This window comes from Emys orbicularis, chromosome 3 (assembly GCF_028017835.1).
Source record: "Emys orbicularis isolate rEmyOrb1 chromosome 3, rEmyOrb1.hap1, whole genome shotgun sequence".
NCBI classification, from domain to species: Eukaryota; Metazoa; Chordata; order Testudines; family Emydidae; genus Emys; species Emys orbicularis.
In genome coordinates, this window is record NC_088685.1 from 135,163,799 (window position 1) to 135,191,258 (window position 27,460).

The 27,460-nt window shown below is 39.3% G+C and overlaps 1 protein-coding gene across 1 annotated transcript in view; it reads right to left on the bottom strand.

Moving 5' to 3' along the window:
- SIPA1L2 (signal induced proliferation associated 1 like 2) overlaps positions 1-27,460 on the bottom strand; it is a 135,616-nt gene that overhangs the window by 19,293 nt on the left and 88,863 nt on the right. Inside the window, exons 10-16 of the mRNA XM_065401456.1 lie at positions 27,047-27,130; positions 25,311-25,411; positions 24,661-24,764; positions 20,866-21,254; positions 13,461-13,670; positions 9,028-9,181; positions 6,257-6,476 (exon numbers count right to left, since the gene is read on the bottom strand). Coding sequence (XP_065257528.1) covers positions 6,257-6,476; positions 9,028-9,181; positions 13,461-13,670; positions 20,866-21,254; positions 24,661-24,764; positions 25,311-25,411; positions 27,047-27,130 — 1,262 coding nt within the window. The remainder of the gene's footprint in view (positions 1-6,256; positions 6,477-9,027; positions 9,182-13,460; positions 13,671-20,865; positions 21,255-24,660; positions 24,765-25,310; positions 25,412-27,046; positions 27,131-27,460) is intronic.

Below are 27,460 nucleotides of genomic sequence, written 5' to 3' on the forward strand. Positions count from 1 at the left end.
ATAATGGGTTCTGCTTGATTACCATCCAAAGCAGTACGGACTGATGCATGTTCATTTTCATTATCTGAGTCAGATGCCACCAGCAGAAGGTTGATTTTCTTTTTTGGTGGTTTGGGTTCTGTAGTTTCCACATCGGAGTGTTGCTCTTTTAAGATTTTTGAAAGCATGCTCCACACCTCGTCCCTCTCAGATTTTGGAAGGCACTTCAGATTCTAAAACCTTGGGTCGAGTGCTGTAGCTATCTTTAGAAATCTCACATTGGTACCTTCTTTGTTTTGTCAAATCTGCAGTGAAAGTGTTCTTAAAATGAACAACATGTGCTGGGTCATCATCTGAGACTGCTGTAACATGAAATACATGGCAGAATGCAGGCAAAACAGAATAGGAGACATGCAGTTCTCCTCCAAGGAGTTCAGTCACAAATTTAATTAATGAATTATTATTTTTAACAAGCATAATCAGCATGGAAGCATATGTTCTGGAATGGTGGCCAAAGCATGAAGGGGCATACGAATGTTTAGCATAACTGGCATGTAAATACTTTGCAATGCCGGCTACAAAATTGCCATGCGAATGCCTGTTCTCACTTTCAGCATTATCCCCGTAAATGTAAACAAACTTGTTTGTCTTAGCAATTGGCTGAACAAGAAGTAGGACTAAGTGAATTTGTAGGCGCTAAAGTTTTACATTGTTTTGTTTTTGAGTGCAGTTATGTAACCAAAAAAATGTACATTTGTAAGTTGCACTTACACGATAAAGAGATGGCACCCTACAGTATGTGTATTAGGTGAATTGAAAAATACTATTTATTTTGTTTGCCATTTTTCCAGTGCAAATATTTGTAATAAAAATAATATAAAGTGAGCACTGTACACTTTGTATACTGTGCTGTAATTGAAATCAATATATTTAAAAATGTAGAAAAACATCCAAAAATATTTAATACATTTCAATTGGTAGTCTATTGTTTAACAGTGCGATTACAACTGTGATTAATCACGATTAATTTTTTTCAGTTAATCGTGTGAGTTAACTGTGATTAACTGACGGCTCTACTCTAAAGCTATGTAGATATCTTTCTGTATCTCCAAAGAAGGAAAATAAGATATCAGAAAAAGGTTCCACAATAGACTAAATCTTGACTCCTGACTGGAAGCTGAATCTGAGCAATAGAGTATAATCTGAGTATAATCGGTTAACATAAGATGCTGCCTTGTAAATCTCCAAGATAAAAACAGATTAGAATCTGCTGCCATAACAGATTCACTCCACACCAAATGGACCTTGACATGACCTACAAGCTGCAGGCCTGCCATGGTATAACAATGAAACAGCTATTGAGAAATGTGGTCTCCTTGGAGACCACACAATCTATTGAGTTAGTGTCAACTGAAACAAAGGTGCGTGTATTTTTTAAAGGCTTTAGTTCTCGCCAAATAAAAGCCAAAAGATCTTTTGGCATCAAGTTTATGGAGAAGAGTTTCACCAGGATAGATAAGTGGGTGTGGAAGAATGCAAGCAAGAGGACTGAATGATTGAAGCAGAACTCAATTACCATCTTAGGCCATTATCTGATATTTGTCCATAACACTATCTTACTTTTGAAGGATTTCATTTAAAGTGAACAGTCATTAGAACGTGAAACTCAATCACTGAGTGGAAGTCACTGCAACCCGAAAAGTGATTTACCATATAAAAAACTTTGATTTCAGAGGTTAGCAAGTGGTTTAACAGTAGCTTTCATCAGCTCAGTTAAAATCATATTAACAACCCATGACACAAGGGTTTTTCTAATTTTAAATGTATCACGTGCCACATTATCCTAATGGTTCTGAAGGATCAGTTGATTACCTACTTAAGGATAAGGATAATTGAAAATAAGGATCATTGAACATCCTCTCCTAAGCTTAGTCAGAACCTTTGCTATCAGAGATAATGGATATATATGTAAACTTACCTCAGCAGTGAATAAAAAACAGTGTCTGTTGGCAGTGAATTTTCTTTCTGGTGCCTCGTGAAGAACACTGGTATTTTGTACAGAGGTGTTCTAGAAAATCCTATCTCCAGTGTTTCCCCACTTGATAAATCTACCACCTCTTTATCCAAGGAACATTCTTGTGCTTCATTACTGATCAGCTTAGCTTCTTTCCATGTATGGGTTTTCCTTTCCTGTCTGAGTGCCAGCTGACAATGTCTTAAGACATCATCCAAATTCTACACTTGCAATGCTTCTTGACACAGGAGAGATGTACTTATTCCACCCTGCTTATCTGCTAATAACATGTTCACCTGGCAATTCAATCAGGATCTGTTTTTGGAACACTACATTTACAAAGATCTTAGCTTTCATGGACAATGTAGGTCCTCAAGATGGACTGTAAACATTGGGAACCTTCATTCCAAACCTCCAAGCATTTTAAATCAGGGTGAGGAACAGAGATCTCTCTCTAAGGGTATGTCTTCACTAGCAACATTAAAGTGCTGCCGCGGCAGTGCTTTAATGTGGCTGTGTAGTCGTGGCACCACTGGTTAAAAAAACACTTCCATGAGGGGAGTAGCTACCAGCACTGGTGCATGGCCTACACTGGAACTTTACAGCGCTGAAACTTGCGGTGCTCAGGGGGGTGTTTTTTCCACACCCTTGAGCGAGAAAGTTGCAGCGCTGTAAAGTGCCAGTATAGACAAGCCCTAAGATGTGCACCTGAGAGGACATGCACTAGTCTGCCTAGCCTTGCAAAGTGCTCAGCAAGTGCCATTCAACACGGGCAGCCAAAACAGCTGCAGAGTGGGAGCTCGAAACTGGGCTCCCTTCACTCTCTTTGCTGTAGTCTCAGAGCAGTGAGTGTGAGGGGAGCCCAGATCAGAGCTGCAATTCCTTACCATGCCTAAAATGTGGGAGGCAGAACCAGTACAGGCCTGCAGGGAGAATGAGTGAGGATTTCAGTGCTTTCCTTCCCCTCCCACTGTCTCCAACCACCACATAAAAGGCTTCAAAAATCCATTTGCAAGATGTGAATAGGAATTTGGAATGTGTAAATGGCAATTAATTGATCTTTGATTATTAGCAGGTAAATATGCCCAATGGCCTGTGATGGGATGTTAGATGGGGTGGGATCTGAGTTACTACAGAGAATTCTTTCCTGGGTGCTGGCTGGTGAGTCTTGCCCACATGCTCAGGGTTTAACTGATCGCCATATTTGGGGTTGGGAAGGAATTTTCCTCCAGGGCAGATTGGCAGATTTTTTTTTTACAGGTCTTCCTAACTGATGAAGGTCTTTAAACCATGATTTGAGGACTTCAATAACTCAGACATAGGTTAGGGGTTTGTTACAGGAGTGGGTGGGTGAGATTCTGTTGCCTGCGTTGTGCAGGAGGTCAGACTAGATGATCATAATGGTTCCTTCTGACCTTAAAGTCTATGAGTCTTTTACTGGATCCAGAAAGCAGAGCAGAGCAAATGGAACTGCTGGTTCCTTCCCTGCAGGAAAGTAACAAGTCTAGGAGAAACGGAAGATGGAACGGGAACAGAGTGGCTCAGGAACTTTTGAATGGAGCATGTGGGGAGTAGCTGGGAACAAGCCTGTGAATGCATGTGGTTGAGCAAATTGCTGCAGGTATGAATGAATGTATAAGCAGATGGGCTCCTTCACCTGCTCCAGAACAGAGTCCACACAAAAGTTGTGTCATGTCGAAAGTTACCTTCATCACTAGCTTTTGGTTGTATTCACAAAAGGGATTAAAATAAGCCACCACAAAATCCAAGTTTTCTGTCCAGTCTTGGCTTCTCCCCTCTGTCCAAGTCTGACAACTAATATAATTTGCTTAAATGAAGGCATCAGGCTAATCAATAGTTTATGGTGTTCCAGGGGTCAAGTAGCTGGTTTATCAGCACAAATACAATTGAAACTGAGGTAGCTGGAGGCCTTGGACAGTTGCAGTCTCAGGGGTAGATGGCAGAGCTAGCTGAAAGCTGGGAATTCAGTAGGCTCTTGGTGCAGACTTGCCTTGGCACTTACAGAAAGGGAATGCCTGGCTTGAAAAAGTGTCTGTTTTGAAAACAACCAGAGGGTCAAAGATGATGTCTGAGCTTCAACATGTTCTGTTGACACACACGCACTGGGTCTTGCTGATGCTGCCTCCAGGGTATCAAGGAACAGCTTTGGGCCTCACATGTTGGGCCTGTGCAACTGTGGGAGGTATCAATACAGAGTCTCGATACCCAGCTGTTACTCTTGATTCTGGGTCACTCAAAGCCAAAAACTTCAGGCCCTCTGGGCCGATTTCACATTAGACTTAAATGAAATGTGAGAGGAGACCGGGGAGCTTCCTGATGCTCTGTCTATGACTTGATGGTTTCCAGTGACATTGCCAGCAAATCTCAAAGTTAAGTTGGTCAGTCTGTTCTGAAGCACATAATTCAGTAGTTAGGCCTGTCCATGAAGGACATGGTCTGGACAGGTTTTTATAATAATATTATTATTAGTTATTATTATTTCTTTGGGCTTTCCATACCTGCAAGGCTTCAATGGGACTTGTGCTCCTAAGTCATTTAAGTGCTTAAGTCACAAACTCCTATCCATAGGTGCCTAAATATGGAGTTAAGAACCCAGTTTGGCTCCTATTTTTGAAAAAAAATTGGCCTAATTCCAATATTAAGGTACCTAAATAAAAGTGGCTAGTTTTTCAGAAGAGCTGCTCCTATAAGAACATACTGGGTCAAACCAATGGTCTGTCTTCCAACAGTGGCCAATGCCAGGTGTCCCAGAGAGAATGAACAGAACAGGTAATCATCAAGTGATCCATCCCCTGTTGCCCATTCCCAGCTTCTGGCAAACAGAGGCTAGGGACACTTCAGAGCATGGTTTTGCATCCATGCCTATCCTGGCTAATAGCCATTGATGGACCTATCCTCCATGAACTTAACTAGTTCTTTTTTGAACCCTATTATAGCCTTGGCCTTCACAACATCCTCTGGCAAAGAGTTCCACAGGTTGACTGTGAGTTGTGTGAAGAAATACTTCCTTTTGTTTGTTTTAAACCTGCTGCCTATTAATTCCATTTGATGATCCCAAGTTCTTGTGTTGTGAGAAGGATTAAATAACACTTCCTTATTTACTTTCTCCACACCAGTCATGATTGTATAGACCTCTATCATATCCCCCCTTATTCGTCTCTTTTCCAAGCTGAAAAGTCCCAGTCTTCTTAATCTTTCCTCATATGGAAGATGTTCCATACCCCTAATCATTTTTGTTTTCCTTTTCTGTACCTTTTTCAAGTCCAATATATCTTTTTTGAGATGGAGTGACCATATCTGCATGCAGTATTGAAGATGTGGGCATATCATGGATTTATATAGAGGCAATATATTTTCTGTCTTATTATCTATCCCTTTCCTAATGATTCCCAACATTCTGTTATCTTTTTTGACTGCCACTGCACATTGAGTGGACACCTAAATTTCAGCACCCAGGTCTGAACATTTTGGGCTTAGTACAGGTATTAGTATTTGCCATCCAAATATTTTAGAGTAATCTTTGCCATCTATATTGATGGAATATATTCATACAATAAGATCTCATCTAACATACAAATGAAGAAACACCTATTTAAATCAATTTAACTTATCCCAAGACCACTGTTTCTTGCTACTAAAAAGTGATAAATGAATTGCTAAGTGCAGGGGTTTAATATTGTGAAGAATATTGTGAAGTAGCTTCTAACTTGAAAAAGGGAACAAGGATCACAAATGTGCATTAAGTTTTAAGATATTGTCACTAAGATAAATGGGCTATCTTCATATCAAACTGAATAGACAATGAAATTGATAACACTAATATATATTTGTTAACAGTTTGAATGCACTAGGAAAACAAATGGCAACAAAATAGGGAAATCAACTTAAATACAATCTTGTGAGACAAAGCTAGTTAGCTAGATCATTCATTGGACTAAAACAGAAAAATGAAAAGAGCTGTCTTGAGGCAAGCATTCTTTGCCTATCACTTGCTTTGTGAAAATCTACTTTTTGGAAAATGTCTCTCCAAATCTGAAAAAAAAGTCTGAATTCTGATACTAAATCAAATATAAACAGACACTACTGACCAGACTTGATACTTGCTAGGGTCTCTAGAACATAAAATGCTGAAATAATAATGTAACTTGCCATTAAAAGAAAAATTATTTTAAACATTTGGCAATTCATTTGAGTTCACTAACAGAATCTGAAACCTGCTCATAACATGATCAAATCACTTACTTCTTAGATTTCCCATTCCAAGAGCCAGACTCATTCTGGGAGGCAGAGTGCTGTGATATGGTGGGGTGGTGCTGAACAAAATATCGTTTGGCAAGGCTTGATCAAGCATTGAACTCCGTGAGCTAGCATATGAAGATCCTCTCCGATTACTACATATGCTCTCATCAGAAAGGGTGCGATAAAGCGTCCTCCTTGGAGATAGGTTTCCATAAAATGAAAACTAAATATTAAAATAGTTTTAGAAAGATGAATTGGTAAAGAAATGAAAATAATGACATATTTTACTAGTTAAAATAATTTATATGATATTGTGAAAACTCTTGTAGTATTTCTGTAAGCAGGCATAAAATATCATTTTGGAATGCTTGAACTTGCAATAGAAGATCAAATATTAGTTCCAACACATCAACTCTCCTGCAGCCTCAATGGAGTTATTGGATTGGATTTTTATATTTCCCCTTGACATTTTGGAACACATCACCATGAATTAATTAGATACTGCGTTGTTTTATTAATTCTGAAATGTTAAATGAAATCTCCATAACCCTCTGACAGTAATGGCTTCCAGAAATATATATAAGGTTACCATCTCTGGCAACATTTATTCAAGACCATACATACGACTGTTTGATTTTAATTTGAAATGACTAGGTTTTAATATCAAGCCATTCTGAAGTGATCAACTATATGTGAGGTGCAATCTAATTTATATGACAATAAAGCTGATTTAAAGCATTATAGCTGTCTAGATAACATGAAATACGCTTAAAACAAGATAATAGAGTTCAGTGAAAGCTGTTTTATCTTTTAGAAAATTAGTTAAAATACCATCTAAATGTCTAAAGTAAAATTATATCTGATTGCCCTAACTGGATCAAACTTGGCTATTTTACTTAAGAACCCTTTAATTCTAGAGCAGTGCAAAAATAGTTACTCTGCATGTCTACAGAGGCAATTTATTTGTACAAATGATCTTAAACTGGTATTCCTTACTTATAAGAGTCCAACATCCTGACCTGCTTTCTTTATAAATAGTTTAGGCAGCACACTTCCTATGCTGGATACACATCAAGTATGTATAGAAGCAGTTGCTTTTTTAAAACAGTGAATGTAGTGCCAGAGTTAAAAATATCTACATTGTTGTATTTCTGACAATGTCTTCCTAACTGATGAATACTTCTCAAAGAAACAGAGGGAAACATTCAATCATGCAAAAGGATAATATACTATGTACAAAATAGTTTAATATACACTAGGGCCTCATTTCAGGAAAGTATCCCTCTTCAGGACAGCACTGAAGCATGTACTTAACCTTAAGCATGTGCTTAAGTCCAACTGAAGTCAATGGGGTTTAAGCAAATGCTTCAGTGCTGTCCTAAAGCAGGACTTAAGCACATGCTGAAATTTGTTCCAGAGTCAGGGTCTAAGTACTACTATATTCCTTCAATATCTAGACCCTGATTCTGGAAAAAATGTAAGCATATGCTTAAGTCCATCCTGCTTTAGGACAGCACTGAAACATTTGCTTAACTTCCACTGACTTCAGTTAGACTTAAGCACATGCTTCAGTGCTTTCCTGAAGAGGGATGCTTTACTGAATTTGGGCCCTAATGTGTATTGAACTATTTTTTACAGAGTATATTTCCCTTTGAATGATTGAATGTTTCCCCCTGTTTCTTTGAGAAGTATTCATCAGTTAGGAAGACCTGTCAAAAAAACAACAGTGTAGATATTTTTAACTCTGGTGCTAAATTCACTGTTTTAAAAAAGCCACTGCATCTATACTTACTTGATGGATATCCAGAATAGGAAGCGTGCAACCTCAGTTATTTATAAAGAAAGCAGTGTAGACAGCGTCTTAGAGTCAGAACTGCAGTCCAATTAGTTATTATATTAATAATGCGTCATTGTAGGAAAAATATAATAAATAAAAATTCTCAGCTATTATTCCTAAACTTTCAGAGATTTATAACTATATATGTATTTAACTTAATACATGTTAAAGATAAACAATCTGACTTCTTTTAAATTAAATTTAGCACGTATGAGGTTCCCACATGTTCTTTAGTATGTATTATAGACATAGTGGATTAAAGTACCATTGAGTTAATATCTATTTAAGAGCATTACTTCAAGTAATTAAATTGCTTGTGGTGCCATTTCCTATTATGCAAAAAATGCATTGTCACTGGTATCTGCTGTTCAGAAAGCATACTGTAAGTTCAATATCAGTACTTTAATGAACTTTTTAACATGAACAACATTGTCTTTGTATGACAAAATCAGATCACAGCTTTCTGTGAGCAGACTATGAGACCTTTCCAACTAACTACTTATAATTAATATCTGTATGTCACTGACTCATACAAATTTCAAATGGGAGTTGCTGTTGCTGGGAACCATGAAAGCCATGCCACTTTATTCAATTGCCTAACTTTAGGCACTTAGGTTTTAAAATACCGACCTCAGTCTTTGGACTTATACTCAAAATTAACTAGGTGTTTGTATTAAAAAGCTCAGCTTTTAAATTTGAGCAGAAGCATGCTTTACACACACTGAATTTAATCCACAATTGCCAAACACTAGGTATCATTTTAGAGAGCAGGGGTATGCATATTATGTGAATTACTGTCAGAATTCATAGTTCCTGCCGAATATGTTTGGTTTATATAGAATGATCTTGTCTAGTCTAAATCAATTTCAAAACTAAAAGTAGATGATTTCCGGGTAATTGCCTCTTATACGTGTAGAGCCAAAAAAGAGTAGCTCACCTTTCTTCTACCCTCCTCCATAGTGAGACTATCTGGCAGCATCAGCTTCAGAAAATCTTCTTTGGACAAGACTTGCTGGCTTTCAGTAACTGCACTCCTCACAGAAGTCTGAAGCTGACTTGATGCAGACATAGTATCATCCTCACCATACAGTCTGCTGAAACAATTGGTATATTAGTATGGTAAGAAGTACTGGTCATGGATTTACAATACTGTATTTATTTTCATTTATGAAAACTAAAAGTTGCTGTATGAATCTCCCTCTCTGCATAGTGCATTGTTTACCATCTCTCCCAATCATTTTAAATTTATGAATTAGTTTCAGTTTCAAGATGGAATTTTTAAATTATTCAAAAAGTACTGAATTCCCAAGAAGCATCTTTCTCAAAGCATGCACTTGTCTTTTGTGCACATTACACTTCTCTATTGTCTTGTTTAAACTTAAAATATTTTGATCTGTGATAAATTATTAAACTTCTGCTTCCTGAGCAAATAAGAAAATCAATATCTTGTGGTGTGAAACTGTACGCAGCATCACAATCGGACAAAATTATCATGGTTCATCACTGGCAGCGCCGAAAGTTCACTTGTAATCAATTCTGCCATGTGCCAAGCGCGTTTTATTATCAGCAATTTCACAAAGCTGTTTGGATAAATAAAACAGGTGTCTTCTTTAATTATCAGCATACAAAAATATATTTACATTCAACAAAAGCCTGTCAAACTGAATTACTGTCTTTCAGCTCCCTTCCAGCAAGAAAGGAGAGAGACGATCTTAAAAGGTTTACTCTGGAAATGGAATCTGAGGAGCTGGAGATTCCCAAACACACAGTGCATACATTTGAGACCAATTATCTACTGCCAAGTACAGCATAATCAGCGACTGTATCCTCAGCAGAGAGGAAATAGGCTTTGCTATGGTAAATTGTAATTCTCAGTGAATTATGTCTTACGGTGGCACAACCTTCAGCAAATGACCTGATTTTCATCACCACTGCTAATTTGAGATGCTATTTTATTTCAAACTAATTATCTTTGAAATAGAGTCCCTTCCCTCCCCACACCCACCCTTCATGATGCATGGAAAGCTTTCCTAGAGAGAGAAAAAGTTAAGCATTGCGCTAATGCATAGAAAATTTATGAGAATATTTTTTTGATATGTGCAGTGTGGCCATCTTTGATTCACACTCTTCAGATGGAGCTAGTCCTCAGACATTTTTCAAAGTTCCTGGGTTTTAGTCCAAAGGGAATGCTTAATTATGCAGTTTTCAATAAAAGTTTTCATTTCAAAACACTGAAAAAGGTTGCAGGATCTCATTATGCAGAGGCCTGTGGGACAAAAGAGACGGCCACACTTTTAAAGAGGCAGCACTCTTATGACTGAACAATCTAGTGAAAGTGTGCTTATTCATAATATTAAGGCAAAACAAATGTGCAGAACACGAAGGCCACAACTGGGAGCAGTTGGTGCTCATTACTTTTGAAAATGAGGCAAGTGTTGAAATATGGTTTTAAAGAGCCTAAAGTTAAGCTCCTAATTTTGAATATATAAAATTTTGGCCTACATTTTTACTATAGAGTTGGCTATAAATATTATGAGCTCTGGTCAAGTGTAGGTAGTCTCTTGGTCTATCCAAGGCCGTGATCAAGTGTCTTGATGTTTTTGGTCTTTTGGCCTTGAGATGAAAACCTTGCCTTTGTTTCTGGGACCTTGAAGTGAAAAAATTCTCTAAGTTATATGAAACATTTACAACATTCTAGATTTAATATTCATTTTCCCCTCCCACAGAATAAAGGATAGTCCACATATCACATTTAAAAATAAACTACTGCATGCGTCTTGCTGCCAGTCTGCCAAGATAAACAGCGCTTTCTACTATATAGAAGGAGGCAGAATCGGTTATTTATACTCAATAAGGAAGTAAGGGGATCATGGTACATGATTTTGAAGATAAAAAGAACACGCTTTTTTATTATTATTATTACATGGCAGATCCTTGCTCCTATTATGCTGGTACAATAGGAAGGATGCAAAGCACCAGCTGTAACCAAATTTGAGTAACTGCACCACATTCTGAACCAAGGCTTTAACTTCTGCACAAGAGGAAGAAGTTCCTCCTGAGCTTTCCTAGTGCCAGACAAGATACACTGCTGTTTATTAGAGGTGGTTGGAACATTTTCAGCAAAATGAAATTTTACTGAAATATGCTGTTTCGTTGAAGCCAAAACATTTCACAGAGATTTATAGACTTTAATCAAGTTTTTGAGAGAGATGTGCACTCACCAAACGGTTATGGCCACCATCCTAGATCACTCTGAATCAGGCAGAGCAGGGGCTTGAAACTTTGCCTCCCACATCCCTGGCCAGGGTCCTGACCACATACACATACATACACCTGCACCACAGCCCACCCTGTCTTAAGTGTTTGTTTGAAAACAGACATTTTGATAATTCCATTTCCATGCAAGTGGTGTAAAGGATTTGTTTTCATTCCAATCCACAATGAATACCGAAACCTCCAAAAGTGCCACAAAATGAAATATCATCTGGCTCCAATGTTAATTTCACCAGCCCCTTCTTCTTGGAAACAGTTCCAGTAAAGGGACGGTATGTGCCCAGGATTGGAAAGCAGCTGGGACTCCTCAATCCTTTTGAAGTTTCCTAGCTCTAGAAACAATTGCTGCAGGGTCCAACGCTCAAGTCAGATAGGCCTCTGCTTCCACTAAGTTCCACATGCCTGCAGCTCCACATCTCTGCTCTTGAGTGTTTTTTGGAGATTTGGGAGGCTATTTCTGAGGCAGGGCCTGGATCTTCAGTATTCCTCTGCCATTTTTTTCTCCTTCTTACATCTAAGCAGAACTGAGTAGTTTTTCTAAGCGCAAGAGTCAAGTCAGAGAAGAAATAAATGCCCAAATTGTGAGAAACCTCCACTCCCAAGACTGAGGGCAGGTCTTCACTACCCGCCAGATTGGCGGGTAGTGATCGATCTATCGGGGGTCGATTTATCGCATCTAGTGTAGACGCGATAAAAATCAATCCCCGATCGCGCTCCCCATCGACTCCGGAAGTCCAGCTCGTGAGAGGCGGAAGCGGAGTCGACGGGGGAGCGGCAGCGGTCGACTCGCCGCCGTCCTCACGGCCAGGTAAGCTATTCGTGTAGCTGAAGTTGCGTATCTTAGGTCGACCCCCCTCCGCTATGTAGACCTGGGCTATGTGTGGCCTTTTTATCAAGTGCCCCAGGACCATCCAGGGCAGGATTAAAGCAATTGAGGCGCTCCACTACATAGTGCACTCTGTGGCTTCATTCCTATGCCATGACCCTGCCCTCTTCCCCCACTTGGAGTGACACTGGGACATCAGGGATGGGTAGTGGCACGGAGTCCCTATCTAACCTCCAAGAATAGTAGCAGTAGTTCCAGCAGTGTCCCAGTACTTAGCTCAGCAGCCTGGGAGTAATTAAATTGGATGAATGAACGGGTTGGGCACACTGCATTTTCTTCCTACCATACACACAGTCCTCTGTTGGGATACTGCTGGCAGGGCCCCCTACTATTTTCAGGTACAGCTTAGTACCCCCTTGAGATAATGGGGCTGTTTGCACTCTCACAGCTATTCTGTCATGGTCTCTGCAGACTATGGCAGACATTGTTGCATCAGTTATGGTCAGTTAATGTTTTCTAGTTTTCTTTTGCAGCTATAAAGGCTAGAAATATTTTTTAAAGTGAAAATTGTAATTCTGATGTAATTACATAATTCCAGGAACTGGGGAATATTCTAACACAGGAGTGGGGGTGTCCCTCCACAAAATGACTCAAAAGCAACACTAATTTCAATTGACAAGACTCAAGGTTTTTTTTTTTTTTAAATCTCCACAATACTCTTCTTTTTTTCATCTCAAACCAAAACCAGCATAGAGAAATCTTGAATTAAGGTTTATAGAGCTGGGGCCCTTGGGTCCAAACCCAGAGGTTATATCCAGGAGCAACCTTATTTAGAACCCCTTCAATGAAAGTTAAGCTTTTTGGAGAATCATTTGAGAAGATACTGAGATTCTCCAGACCTGAATGGGGTTATGCCTAACTAATCCTCTTCAAGATGGAATTTCATGTCTTTACAACACAACTAATTTTTGGCCAGATTAACAATGCCAGTCCTTTCTCTCATTTTGCTTCACTGGGTAAAAGGGAGGAGGTTCAACAGGAAAGAAATGAAGAGAGAAAAAGGAAGGAGGAGGCAAGAGGACCCTCCAACCAATGATTTTCTTTCACCTGTGTCGAGATCTCTGGTACATAAAGGAAGAATAAAGCCAAATATTTCAAATAAAACTGAAGACAAGGAGAGGCATTTTATACTTTTCAAATAATGAGAAAGTTAAAAACTTTCCCCACACAATTTATAAACTTTCTAAAATAAGAATAAACAAAAATCTTACTCTTCAGATTCTTCAGGTGTAGGGCTGCCTTCTGACTTTTTCCAACCAATGACGTATTTGCTCACTGCTCCTTGTCTGTGGTGTGATTTTGATACAGACCCAGAGATCTGTTGACCACTATTCTGTGACACTATGTAGACTTTGGAGGTATCTAGAGAGCCACTGTTTTTAGAACAATGTGCTGATGGGCTTCCTGAATGGTGAGACCCACTGAAAAGGAACACAGAACAAAATCTGCAGTGCAGTAAAATATCAAGGACTCGAGATTACAGCCAGCTATGCAACCATAATTCTCTCTTTTAAATTTTCTTGAATACATTTTATATATAGCTAAATTACAGCTATCAACTCTCCGAGCACACATTCATGAACACACACATGTGTACACACTCAGAAAGACTTAACAAGATGAGCATTTTCTATCATTGAACCTATTGCAATGACCAGGGCTGGCTCTAACTTTTTTGCCGCCCCAGGCAAAAAAGAAGAGCGCCGCCCCGCCGTAACACCCCCCCCCCCAGCGCCGCGCTGAACCCCCCTCCCCCCAAGCGCCGGGCTGCCGAAACCCCCGAGCGCTGGGCCGGGCCGCCCAAACCCCTGCACCCCCCCCGAGCGCCGCCCAAACCCCCGGAGCGCCGCGCCACGCCGCCGAAGGACCCCCCCCCAAGTGCCGCGCCGCCGAAACACCCCCCTCGCTGCCCAGCCGAAACAAAACAAACAAAAAAACCCTCGAGCGCCGCCCCGCCGAACAACAACAACAAAAAATAAAAACACCGCGAGCGCCCCCCGCCATCCCAACATTGGCTGCCCCTTCTAAGGTGCCGCCCCAAGCACGTGCTTAGTCGGCTGGTGCCTGGAGCCGGCCCTGGCAATGACAAGGCAAACCAGTCTGATTTAAAGACAGTGAGCCAAATTCAACCCTGGTGTAACTCCATCAGTGCCAAGAATTACATCAGGAATGAACATGGCCCCAGATGGTTGCCTGAACTCTGAGAACTTCTAGGCATTTCCACTTAATATTACTCTTGACAAGACACATCAGCTAAAGGTAGGCTCTTGATTTAAGCTTTCTTTTAAAAAAAGGTCATATGAATAGAAATAACTTTCACCCCAATGAATGTGGCAATGAACACAGTTTTCTGGATTATTTTAATATTCTCTTGCATTATTAATAGTGCTAGTAATTATTTATGGTATGTTTCATCAGACTCTCTCAAAGTACTTTACAGTCAAATTAAAGCAAACAATATCTCCTCAAGGAAGGCCTTATTTTACAGATGAAGGAACTAAGGCACCAGTAAATAAAATGACTTATTTAAGGCAATTCGTTGTGTCAGTTGCAGAGTTGGGAACAGAAGTCACAGCTCGACTCTGAGTCCTGTGCCCTACCTACCATACAAGGCTCATTGTTAATCCAGTCATAATAGTACTGTGCTCATTCACGAGAACCAGAAAGTGACAGTGACTAGACTTGTTTCATTGTTCATGCTGAGTGAAATGTAAATGGTAAAACAATATAGATATGTTTTGATTGACCTGAGTTTTCTAAAATACCTACTAGGGGCAGAGAGGGAAGATAATAAAGCATCCAAAAAAAAAAAAAAAGAGAATGGATTATTGAACTTGGTTTTGTAAATATATATGTGTGTGTGTGTGTGTGTACACACACACACACACACACACACACACACACCATGAACATTCAATTATTAAAAATGATCAACACTGGGATATAAAGCGTGAAGCTGAGTATTGGAGACATTACCCATTACTGTAGATTACTTTTTCACCCTCAGTGGACAGTATAACAACTATGTTTTTTTCCCCCTAATTTTCTCTGATTCTCTTAGTTGCCCCCACTTCCCATCTGTAGCCAGATGATCCACGGGCAGGATTATGCTAGTTAGAAAATGTGGGTGGGTAACTTTAAAGGTGATCAGTAGCAAACCAGAAGGAATCTGACACATGCTGACCCCTACTCCAGGAGAAGATTTGGTGAGGAGCGGGAATTGGGGGCTCTAGTTGTAAGAGCAGTGTCTGGAATTGCAGCTCCTCAGCCTCATCGGATTCTGGATTCCCCTGCTGGAGCAGGGAACAGCCTGTTGCAGATTTACCTCCAAATACCCACACAGAAAGTGGGAAGGGGGATGAGGAAGATCTCCCAAAGGATATGCAGAAGGAGCAATTAGAGAGGTAAGAGGAGAGCCAGGACAGGACAGTCATGAAAGCCAAAGGAGGACAAGATTTCAAGAAGAGCACAGTTGACTGTGTCAAAAGTGGCTGACAGGTCAAGCAGGATGAGGATGGAGTATTGGTTCTGAGATTTGGCTAAAAAGAGGTCTTTAGAGAATCTGGTGACAGTTGTTTCAGTTGAGTGCAAGGGTAGAAGCCAGATTGGAGAGTCTAGAATGGAATTGGAGAGAAACTCCAGACAGTGACTGTAAACAGCACGTTCAATGAGCTTAGAAATTAAATGGAGATGGGAAAAGAAGTGGTAGGTGGAGAGGAAAGTGGAGTCAAGGGTTTGTATTTTTAAGATGCGAGAAACTAAAGCATGTTTGTATTGCGAGGGAAAACAACCAGAGGAGACTGGGAGGTTAAGGAGAAGAGTAAGGGAGGGAATAAGAGTGGGCCCCCACAGGGAGATCAGGAGATGGGATGGGGTCACTGGAGCAAGAGGACAGTGGAAGAGAGCAGATGAGAATCTTCTGCCTCCGTGGCCAGGGGAGGAGGAGGAGGAGGAAAAGAAAGTTTGAGGTGGGGAGGAGAGGAGAAGGGAAGAAAAGGGGGAAGGGAAGGTGAGCCAAGGGAGGGGAAACGTCATGTCATATTTTGTCAATTTTCTCTTCAAAGAAATCAGCGAGATAGCGTGCAGAGAGGAGTGGCGGGAGGAGGTGAAGGTTTGAGGAGTGAGTTAAAGGTGCTGAAAAGGCATTTGGTATTGCAGGCATGAGATTCAATTAAGTTGGAAAAGTAGAGTTGTTTAGGAAGACAGCAGAATTGAAAGAGAATGAATCTGTGGTGGAGGAAGTTGGCCTGGTCACTTGATTTCTACTAGAGATGCTCTTCATTGCGAGAGCAGGAATGGAGGCAACAGATGCTGGGGGTAAGCCATGGCTGGAGGTTAGCAAGATGGATCTTGCGATAGGAGAGAGAAGTATCAGAGGGAACTTTTTGCCATATATTTGTTACAGCATCAAAATTAAAGTATATAGAGGCTTCACTGTCTCAGGTTATCGGTTCAGTATGACCTTGCCTCATCCAGTGGCATGCTAGTCACTAGCTTTTGAGTCCAAGACTATTGACTAGCTAGGAAGGTAGGAATGCAAAACTATTTGAGGCTAAATGAAACTGTTTCAGCTACAGTAACCTGATTGTATTTGGTAATCCAAGGGTGTAATTAGAATTTAAAAAATGAGACAGCAAGATAGACAATTACACAGCTGTGAAAAACAAGGCTGTACATATTTCAAAGGGATCTGATAGTTTGTGATGTCATTACACACAATAGGCTTGATTCTGAAACCCTTACTCAGGCAGATTAATACTTTCTTCAATGGGACTACTCAATATGAATAAAGGGTGGTAGAATCAGGCCCAATACGTCTATACTCAACAGCATTCCTGGATTGTATTTCATCCATTTAATAAACAGCATACAATTTTAACAAGGAACCACTGAATTTTTTATATAGGAAATAGCTTTCCACCAGCCTGCTGGTTTGTTTCTTGTTTAAGTTTTAATTTATTAGATATTTATAGTTACAGAAAATGTTTATTATTAAACATTTATACTGTGGTAATACCTAAAAGTCTCAATCAGGTCAGAACCCTACTGTGTTAGTCAAATTCTGAACAGTTATAGACTGTCATACTGAGAGAGATTTGGCATTGGGGTGACTTGTCAGTCAGAACACAATTCATTTACATATTAAAATAATGAAAACACCGTATTTCACAGTAGCAATATTACAGCTGTGAAATAAGACTCATTTCTTAAAGCTTGTTTGGCTACAGTACATCCGATTCTTAAAAGTGTTTAAATATCTATAAGTATGGTTTGTGACAAAACTCATTTGAAGAGGACATTTACATAAGTTATACCTAAAACAGCTAACCCACATGAAATACAATTTATGGTGTTTTTTTTTTAAATAGTAACATCATTTGGCACTCATATTAGGAGCAGATATTTTTTTAAAAATATTACCAAAGTGAGATTGGACAACCCTGAAGGGATAGTCATGATCTCTTGAGTTTTAACTGGCTCTGCCACTGACTTAGATAAGTCATGTGAACTCTTTGCATATCAGTTTTTCCAGCTGCAAAACAAGAATAGATTTTCCTGTCTACCTCACGGAGGTGGATTGAAGATTATTTAATGTCTGTATGGCATTTTACATATTTAAAGTGCTATGCAAATAATTATTTCTATTCTATTCTTCAGAAATCTATTTCAGCTCACTGTATCTCCAGAGTTTGTATTCTATTATGTATGTATATAGTATTCAATATTTGAAAGTATTTATCGAGTTTTCTTCCTGCCTGTACACTACTGTATCTTCTTAGGAAAATGCTTATGAAATTGGATGAGACAAATTTCCTGAATACATAGCACACAGAGGGAGGATGTGGAATGCAACTCATTGTTTTTTCCTGTACTGGTGTGCATTGAAAATGGACAAATCAGAAGAACAAAAATGCGCAAATAATTTCCCTTTAAATGACTCCATCTTACCAAGCAAAAGACTTCAACATACATTCAAAAGCAGCACCTTCAAAAACACCAGAAAATGGGAAGATAAAAGCGACCAGCTGTATAAATCCTCTCACACAACACAACTCGCTTTAGAACACACGGACTGTACACAAATTTCATTTATAGTCAAAGGGCAGACAGCAAAATCCATCAAATTCAATCCAACATATACACATTTTGCCAGGCATCTAACATATTAATTTAAATTAAGGAGCAAGGTATGCAATGCAGCTTCACTATACACCAATATAAAGAAACAGATATTTCCAGTGGAATTATATCTGATTGCTATAGCATTAAATCCTTATGTCATCAGTTGCATTGTACTGAAAGAGCATGTGCAGCCAAGTGCTTCTTGAAAAAATGTGCTAATCAGAGAAAGGGGTGCCAAGCTAACTTGATTGGTTTCTTTCTGAAGCTATTACAGTTATTTAAATTAATTGGAATAATGGTGGCAGTGATACTAATGCAAAATTAACATTAATAATATAAACACACTGTGCTGATATTTTACTAATTGACAAACTTATTTTGTACCCATTCCAATATTTTAATGATCTCTTCATTGCCAGTAGGACAGAGTATAGATAGACTCATTTATTTATTTATTCATTCCATCTTAACAGCTATGCTGCTGAACTGAAGTGTCACAATACAATGGGATTCTCAAGGAATAAACTATATACTTATTTATGAGTAGTTTTTTCTATGGTCCTCATTGTATTATCCAACAACTCCACCAATATTAATGAATGTATTCTCCTAACACCCCCGTGAGGCAGGTGTTTATTCTCCCAATACTCCTACAATGCTATCCTATTTTGTTATTCTCTTGATTAAGAAATTAGAAAATGTTGTATTATGCAATACATAAATAACACATGCTTTATCCAATTAATCCCACAACCCCAGAACACTTAGGGCCCTGCAGCTATGCCACCTTGTGCTGTGATCCTGACAGGCCGCACAAGCTACACAGGGTCAGATCATTTCAGTACATTTCTGGGAAGACCTCTACAAACACATAATAGGAAATGGTGATGAGGAGTAGCTGACATTCATCCATGCAAGTCAGTACTGAATGCAGGGCTGATTCGGCTCAAACAAATCTGAGTCTCACAGCAAACATGAGGCTCACTGGGGGCAACGCACTGAAGGATTTTGAGGTATCTGTAAAGCATCCAGAATTGAGATGTGTGATTGTGAAGGGAGTTAGGACTTGTCAACATGGGGAAAGTTGTACCAATGTAAGGTAAGATGTGAATTTAAACAGCTACAGTTATACTGGTACAGTTCCTAGTGTGGACACCCTTACTTTGGTATAAGCATGCTTTTTTTCAATTTAATTTATGTTGCTTTGGAAGTGGTTTAAGCTAAATAGAAAAAAGACATTCTTATTCCAGGATAATAGCATCCACACAAGGACTTATCCTGGTATAACTATAGCGGTTTAACTATATCAGTATAATTATACTGGTACAACTGTAAAATTTTCCCATGTAGGCAAGCCCTTTGAAAATCACGGATGAAAGTATTCTGTTAAATAGGAGAAGGAGGAATCTACAAGGTGCCGCCACATCAGGCTGCAATAAAGGGGAAGGCACTTTGATTGTCCATGGTACTTGGTTATCCCCACAAAATTCTCAGTGAACGTGAAGCAGATTGTACTCCTCATCATGTGTCACTGTAGCATGACAACTAAATATCATAGTAGCATTTCATTCTGGCCCTACTGGAAAGTCTTTCCTCTCCCCAAAAATACTCATAAGGGCCAGGGCCGGCTCCAGCATTTCTGCTGCCCCAAGCAAAAAAAAAAAAAAAAAAAAGCCGCGATCGCGATCGGCGGCGGCAATTGGGGGAAAAAAAAAAAAAAAAAAGCTGCAATCGGCGGCGGCGGCAATTCGGGGGCGGCAGGTCCTTCGCTCCTAGAGGGAGCGAGGGACCTGCCGCCCCCGAATTGCCGCAGGTGCCGCCCCTCTCCCTTGGCCGCCCCAAGCACCTGCTTGTTAAGCTGGTGCCTGGAGCCGGCCCTGATAAGGGCCCTACAGCGCAAGTTTGACACCATTTTCTGAACTAGCCTTCACTGAAACAATGGCCCACCATTTTGCTATCTAAACACCCTCTACTCAGTTCAAACTGATATGGATGTTATCACTTCCTGTCCTAAATGTTTGTCCAATGTAATCAACTGCCATTAAACAGGTACTGCATTTTCACCTCAAAGGGTAAAAGTGCTTTGGGGTTCTTTGGGGAAAAAGTGCAATATACTTGTAGGTTATTATGCCTTTCAAGGTGGGTCAATCAATTTCAAAGGAGTGATATATATTGAATAGATTCTGTGTTCCCCCAAAGATACTAAATGTTCTTACTAATTTTTTTAAAAATTTTGTGTAACTAACACACCTGGATTAGATTTTTAAATAGAAATTCATACACACACACAGACACACCCTAGACACACCCTCTGTAACAGACTCATGGAAGGTGAGGGAAAGCCTTTTGTTCGTTTTCTCATATATGTAGTAAAATATAAAAAAATTAAATTAATAAGCACATTTTCAAGGAACAGAAACGTTAAGCATAAACAAAAGCAAATTCTCTCAGTCACTAATTGAATCACATAATTTGTATAGAAAAAACACATACCTAGAATGAGAGGATATTTCACTGAGGTCTCCCATGCTACCTTCAGCTGTATGACTGCTAGAAATGGCAGAAGCATAGCTATGTACAGCATAAATTTTAGCTTGTTCATCATCTTGCCCAGGAGTTTCAGAAGATTCAGTCCACTGCTCAGCCCGACTATGTACCCCAGACCTGCTGCCAGCAAGGTGTAAAGGGGCCATAAGAGGAGCAGGCATACAAGGAGCTGTATCAATTCCACTGTCGGTAGAAGCCCCTTTAATATATGTTAATCCAAGCAATTCAGGGTCCATCAGGTCTCCGGAGCCAAAGTGCTTTTCATCACTATTGCTCGATGTATTACTGGACAGGGTATTGCTGCTGGAGTGACTGGAACAGTTTTTGTCTCCAATCTTAAAAAAAAAAAGAAGTTTATAAATAATATTTACTTCCGTTTAAGGTTACTTAATTTTCTTTATTCAAAGGTCATTTAGCCTGCATTTAATACTTTTCACAGCATCACTAAATACAAACACCAAATACAAAAGAAGCTAAATGTGCAACCAGCTTCTATGAAGTGAACTGCACAATTGCCTAGGTGTATTATGGGACTTTTCTTTCCTCCAAAAGCCTATTGTGTTGGTAGGTACAATAGACTTTAGACCATTGGTTTGATCTCGTATGGCAAATCCCATGCTCACATTTAAATTCTTTGATTCTGACATGCTTGCATCCATAAACTATCATTTGTGGATAGTTAAAATGAACAACAAACCACTGAATTAGGTTCTATTGCAGTTCTGGAGAACAATGGAGATTGAATTACTGTTATCCTCTCTCAGAGTAGATGAACTATCCAGTTTATTGGATCAGGTGCAGCATGTATGACTACTTGAAATGAAGGCAAGTGGAATGTGTGTACCAGATGCAAGTGACTTGAACCTCTGGGGGTTCAAGCTCAGTATGACTGCTGGACTAGAAGAACTGTGTCAGACAGTTGCATCAGTAGAAAATTTGAGGAGATTTTACAAAGAGTTGAATTCATTTACCCGTGAGGCAAGACAGCCAGGACCAAGCCAGATAAAGCCTAGGTAAGAAGGAAAGCGGGAGGGTAGACGACTATTTTTAATTAGATTTCCCTTCCAGCAGATGTACATAAGGATAATCCTTTCTTATACACCAAGCTGCTAGAGGTAGCCCTTTTGAAAAGGCTGCCTCAACTAACTGCACATTGAGAATTAACAAGTCTCAATGTCTGTTTGAAAAGTTGCTACAAAAAGAGGGGGTTTAAGTGCATTATGAAACTTTTGGAGATGATTTTCAACTTCACTATAAGGGAACTAGATGCTGGAAATGCAAATGAACACGTTTCTAGGGATGGGATGCGCTAGGATTTGCTAGAGAGTTGTCTAGCGCAGAGGTGCTTCAGTTTGGACCACAAATGCAACATGGCATCAAAGAGGAAAGAAACCATTAGGAAGGAAGGAAGCCTTCAGGAAGTAAAAAAAACATAGGAAGGAGCGAAGTAAGTATCAGTCCCAGAAAAAGCTTCCTTCGGGCTGCTCTAGTTTATACCACTGCTTGCTTGGCACTGGAACTGGCACAGAGGATTGGGGTGAGCTGGCGAACAGCTGGCACCTTTGCATGCTCTCCTCTTGAGCTACACCAACCAAACTTCAACTACAGCTCAGAGTCATGTATTTCCATGTGTCAAGGCTACTCTTCATAGGGAATCTCAATGTGGCCTTAACAGTGACCGATCTCTAAACATGTCATGGAGCAATTAGAACTCAAGTATAGTAAATCACCAGGACAAGATATCCAAGATTTCTGAAGAGCAAAGATACTGAGGTGGATATGCATGATATCTCAAACAGCAACATTTGTTCCTGAAAAATATAAAGTTGTTCATTTAGTGCTCATCTCCAGCAACGGACAATCCAAGGAACTGGGCAACAAAAGTGACTGAGGTATGGAACAGCTTCCATATAAGAAGAGATTAAAAAGCTGGACTTTTCAGTTTGGAAAGGAGACGACTGAGAGGAGATATGATAGATATGATAGAGGTCTATTAAATCTTGACTGGTGTGGAGAAAGTGAATAAGGAAATGTTATTTACTTCTTCACACAATACAAGAACTAGAGGTCACGCAATGAAATTAATAGGTAGCAGATTTAAAACAAACAAAAGGAAGTATTTCTTCACACAACACAGTAAGTCAACCTGTGAAACTCTTTGCCAGAGGATGCTGTGAAGGTCAAAACTATAACAGGGTTAAAAAAAAATTAGATAAGTTCATGGAGGATAGGTCCATCAGTGGCTATTAAGGATGGGCAGGGATGCAACCCATGCTCTGAGTGTCCCTAGCCTCTGTGTTCCAGAAGCTGGGAGTGGACAACAGTGGATGGATCACTTGATGATTGCCAGTTCTGCACATTTCCTCTGAAGCACCTGGCATTGGCCACTGTCAGAGACAGGATACTGAGCTAGATGGACCATTGATCTGACCCAGTATGACCATTTTTATGTTCTTATGCTTTGGATAGGCATCTCTCAGTTTTGTATTAAGTGACTGATTGAATAATTCAAGGATAGAGTAATGCTGTGCTGCATTCAAATACATATAACCAAGTCATAATAAATGTATGAAGTTCAGTGAATAGAACAGTATCTCAGGTATTGGTACTGAGTTTAATGTTATTCATTCTACACAGTGATTCAATCCTCAAAACTTCTGGACAACTTCTCCTTGCCTGAAAACATCAGGAAGTAATTTCCCCCATGTGTCGGATTGTATAGTACTGTACACTACAGCATTACGAGGGTCTTTTTTTCAAACATCATAGACCAGATTCACAGCCTGTATAAATCAGAAAGCCAATTTACTCCAGCTGAGCATCTGGCCCCATAACCTTATTGAAATTATTTTACAAGTAGTATCATATAGTTTCCTGGTACATCTAGCAAGACTTTTGTATTACAAACATACAAAATGCTATTAAGGGAACATGGCACTTTACTAGTGTTTTTTTCCTTTTCCTAAATCATAAGGCACTGGCCACTATTAAATGCAAGGTACTGAACAAGGTGGACCAATTATCTGATTCAATACTTCAACTTCTATGTGTCTTTTCTTAAGGCAGCCACAGCATTTGTATCATACTTAGAAAATAAATCTGTTTAATAACTTTTAACTTCTAATCCTAATGAAGTTTACACAATATTGGTAGGCAGCCCTTATTTACCAGTTCTGACATTTCTCAGTGCACACAATTTAATCCAGCTGGAAATCATTAAAAAACAACCAAAAAAACCAGGCCACCGCTTTCACACCCACAATTAAAAAGGCACAAAAATATAACAACATTTAACTAGATACAGTCTTTAGAGGTGGAACCTTTGCCCAAATAAGAAGAAAGCTGATTGCTGATAATTATAGTACATATGTATCCCATACATGTCAAGAAATGATATGCATGAATGTAATGTGTATAATGGGAGGTGCTCCTAAGACTGAGCAAACCAATGTAAATGAAGCTCTAGTCAGACAGCAGAGTGATGCTTACATTAGAAAGGATTTTATCCCTGCAATGTCCCAGAAACCAGAACATGACCTTTTTAATGTACTTAGTTTGAGAATACTGCATCCAGTCCTGAATCAGAGATCCTTGCATAGCTATGCACAATACTATTAGCCTCTCAAACTCCAAACTGTACTTCAGGAATTACTAAAATGTATTTTAAACATTTAAGATTCTTGCAAGTGTCTTTTCAGACCCAAGTTTTTAACAGTAGAAGAGAAGTTTGAACAGACTTACATGAGAAAGTTTGCTTGGCGAATCCTTGCCATTACCTTCTTTTGGTAAAGCCCGGTCTTTGTAGGAACTCAAGACTTTGGTGGATGGTGCATGCCACTTCGTTTCTGCCATAAATAATTGTGTTTTAATTTCTGATTTCTAAAAGGATGAACATACTGTACAAAGAAAAAAGCACATAGCTCAGTGCTTTAAGCATCAGGTTTGAGACAACTAAACCCTGTGAAATCACAGGCTCAAACCTTGGCAGACTTTCCTAACCCTTTTGTTGTTCCAAAATAATTAAATAGACTTCTATGCAGTCCACTCTGTGTGAGGCTTTTGAATGACACCTTAGAAATCAAAGTGTTTGTTCTGAGCCTACTTTAAATATTCCATGGCACTTCCTATAAAAGAGTAAGAATTTGCCTCAAGTGTTCTTTGACCAAAATCTATCCTATTCTGACTGTTATACTGCGTGTTTAGTTTCCTCTTACCACCTCAGAGGTGGCTGCATTTCACTGATACTGCATTCATTTTGAAGCATTTTAGGATCCTTTGGGATGAAAGGCTCTATATAAATGGAAATTAGGATCATCATCAGAACCAGTAGTTAACTTTACTTGTATATCCTAGGAAGATTATTTACTTTTAATATATGGTATTATTATTACCAGCATATCTGGTTCCTTCCAAAGTTTCCTCTCGTTCTCTGCCTCCTTCACACTCCAGTGGACCTGAACCTTGGTGTTCATGAAGTAAAGGGGATTGGCACCTTGTAACATAAGCAGACAATCAAGTTGTTTCTTTCTTAACTACAAAACTGATTATCCCACAAGGAACTTTCCAAGGTAAAAATCTTTGTAGGTCATTAACTGTAAACAATCATCACCACCCAGCAAGCAAATAGCATTGGGAAACTTGTTACTCTAAGTAAAAATATCTAAGTGTATGTTTCTTGGCAGAACACTATTTAGGATTAATTATAAACAAACAACAATGCTAGATTAAAAACCCCTACATTTTTGGGGCCAAACATTCAAAGCCCCATACAATGGATGGACCATGAAAATGCATCAACTAGCTGTTCCATGGACCAATTCCCACTTCTATGCACACAAATATCTGACAGGATGTGCAAATGCAGGATTCTACTAATGAAATGGGTGCACAACATATTTTGCATCTACCGAACAGAGGTTTGAAAGTTTGCCGTTTATTCAAAATTGGAATTGATGCCTCTACACACTTCAGTACTAAATCCATTACTTGAAACATTTCCACTTTCACAGATGTCAGGCCCTCTTAATCTGAAATTCCTTGAGCAGGTTCCAAGGCACTACACATATCTGCTACATGGGATATTTTACACATAATCGAACATGTCAAGGCAATATTCTGCTGATAACAGACAAGAAGATTATTTCAGTGTCCATATTTTATTATAAAAATAACTTAATTAACTCTGAGTAGCATGTCTCAAGTGTTTTTAAATTAGGCAGCTTGTGTATTTCTGTATCTCAATATTTAACAGCAAAAATGTTACCAAGCAGTAGATTCATGCAACCAAAGTGCAACATTCACGGTAATGAAGAACAGATCTCACATAGAAAATAGGTAGCAGAATTGAGTGAGTTAACTTTTTGGTGACCCTAAACATTTAACATACTTTTGTGAAGGGGTTCCTATTCACTAACAGCTCAATTGTGACTCCTCCTCTGCAGGGAAGTAAGGGGAAGTAACAAGCCCCATTACACTCATGTGGAAGAACTACCCATATTGCTGGAGCCTGCCTGGGGAAAGAGACCAGCTGCCGCTGGGATACTACTCAGCCCCCCATGCAAGTGGCTAGGAAGTAGATGTCACTGGAGCAAATGCAGAGGGAGAAATAATTTGCACCAGCAAAAGGACTGGCACAGAATATTACCCCCACTAAAGCAAAGGGGAAGTAGAAACCAGACCGGAACTGAGTCACAATCTGGTTCCTGCACTTAGGCTGTCCTAATCCAGCACTAAAGCACTAACTAGTTTGGTTCCCAAACTGTGTTTCCATACAGATTGCATGAGAGATCTGTAACTCACTGCTTCCTGTTTACTTAGGGAAGTACCTTATCACAAGCACTTTTCCTGATCATTAATTTGCAAGGAATCTCAATTTGTGGGTAGAAATTCACAAGTTTTCCATACTAGTTTGAGGACCAAATCCTGAACTCAATTACAGTGGTGCAAATCTGGAAAACCACCACTGATTTACACTGAGGTATCTCAGATCAGACTAGGACTGTGATACCCTCTATTTAAACTACATTTCCATTGCAAATGGGACTATTTAATATTTAGCTTGTACATAAACTCTGTTTCATAAAGAATTATTTATGGGAGTTGCAGTGAGATATAAAATCACCAGTACCCGTCATATCCCACTTGCTGTCTCCACTGGCTACTCCCGCTGGGTCCTGGGTCACTGGAGGAGGACTGGTTGCTCGGTGAACTTCTGTAATGTTGACTAGAATCATTAACAGTGCACTGAGGTATTTGTGGAATTTCAACATCTTTAACTGGACTGTTATTTATTTATTTTACAAATAAATTCATTTTTACAATTAAAAATGAGGCATACAGATTGCAGTTTGAATACTTTAAGTATATTCCTATTGGGATTTTACAGTTAGACTTATTTCTTACAATTCATGTCATTTAAGCATTTTAGAAAATAATATTTCCCAGTTTGTTATTGGCAGGATATTTCCATATGTAAATCTTAAAAAGACACCATGAAACACAAAAGCAGAGGACAGACTAGGTTTTAACAGACTAATGGCCA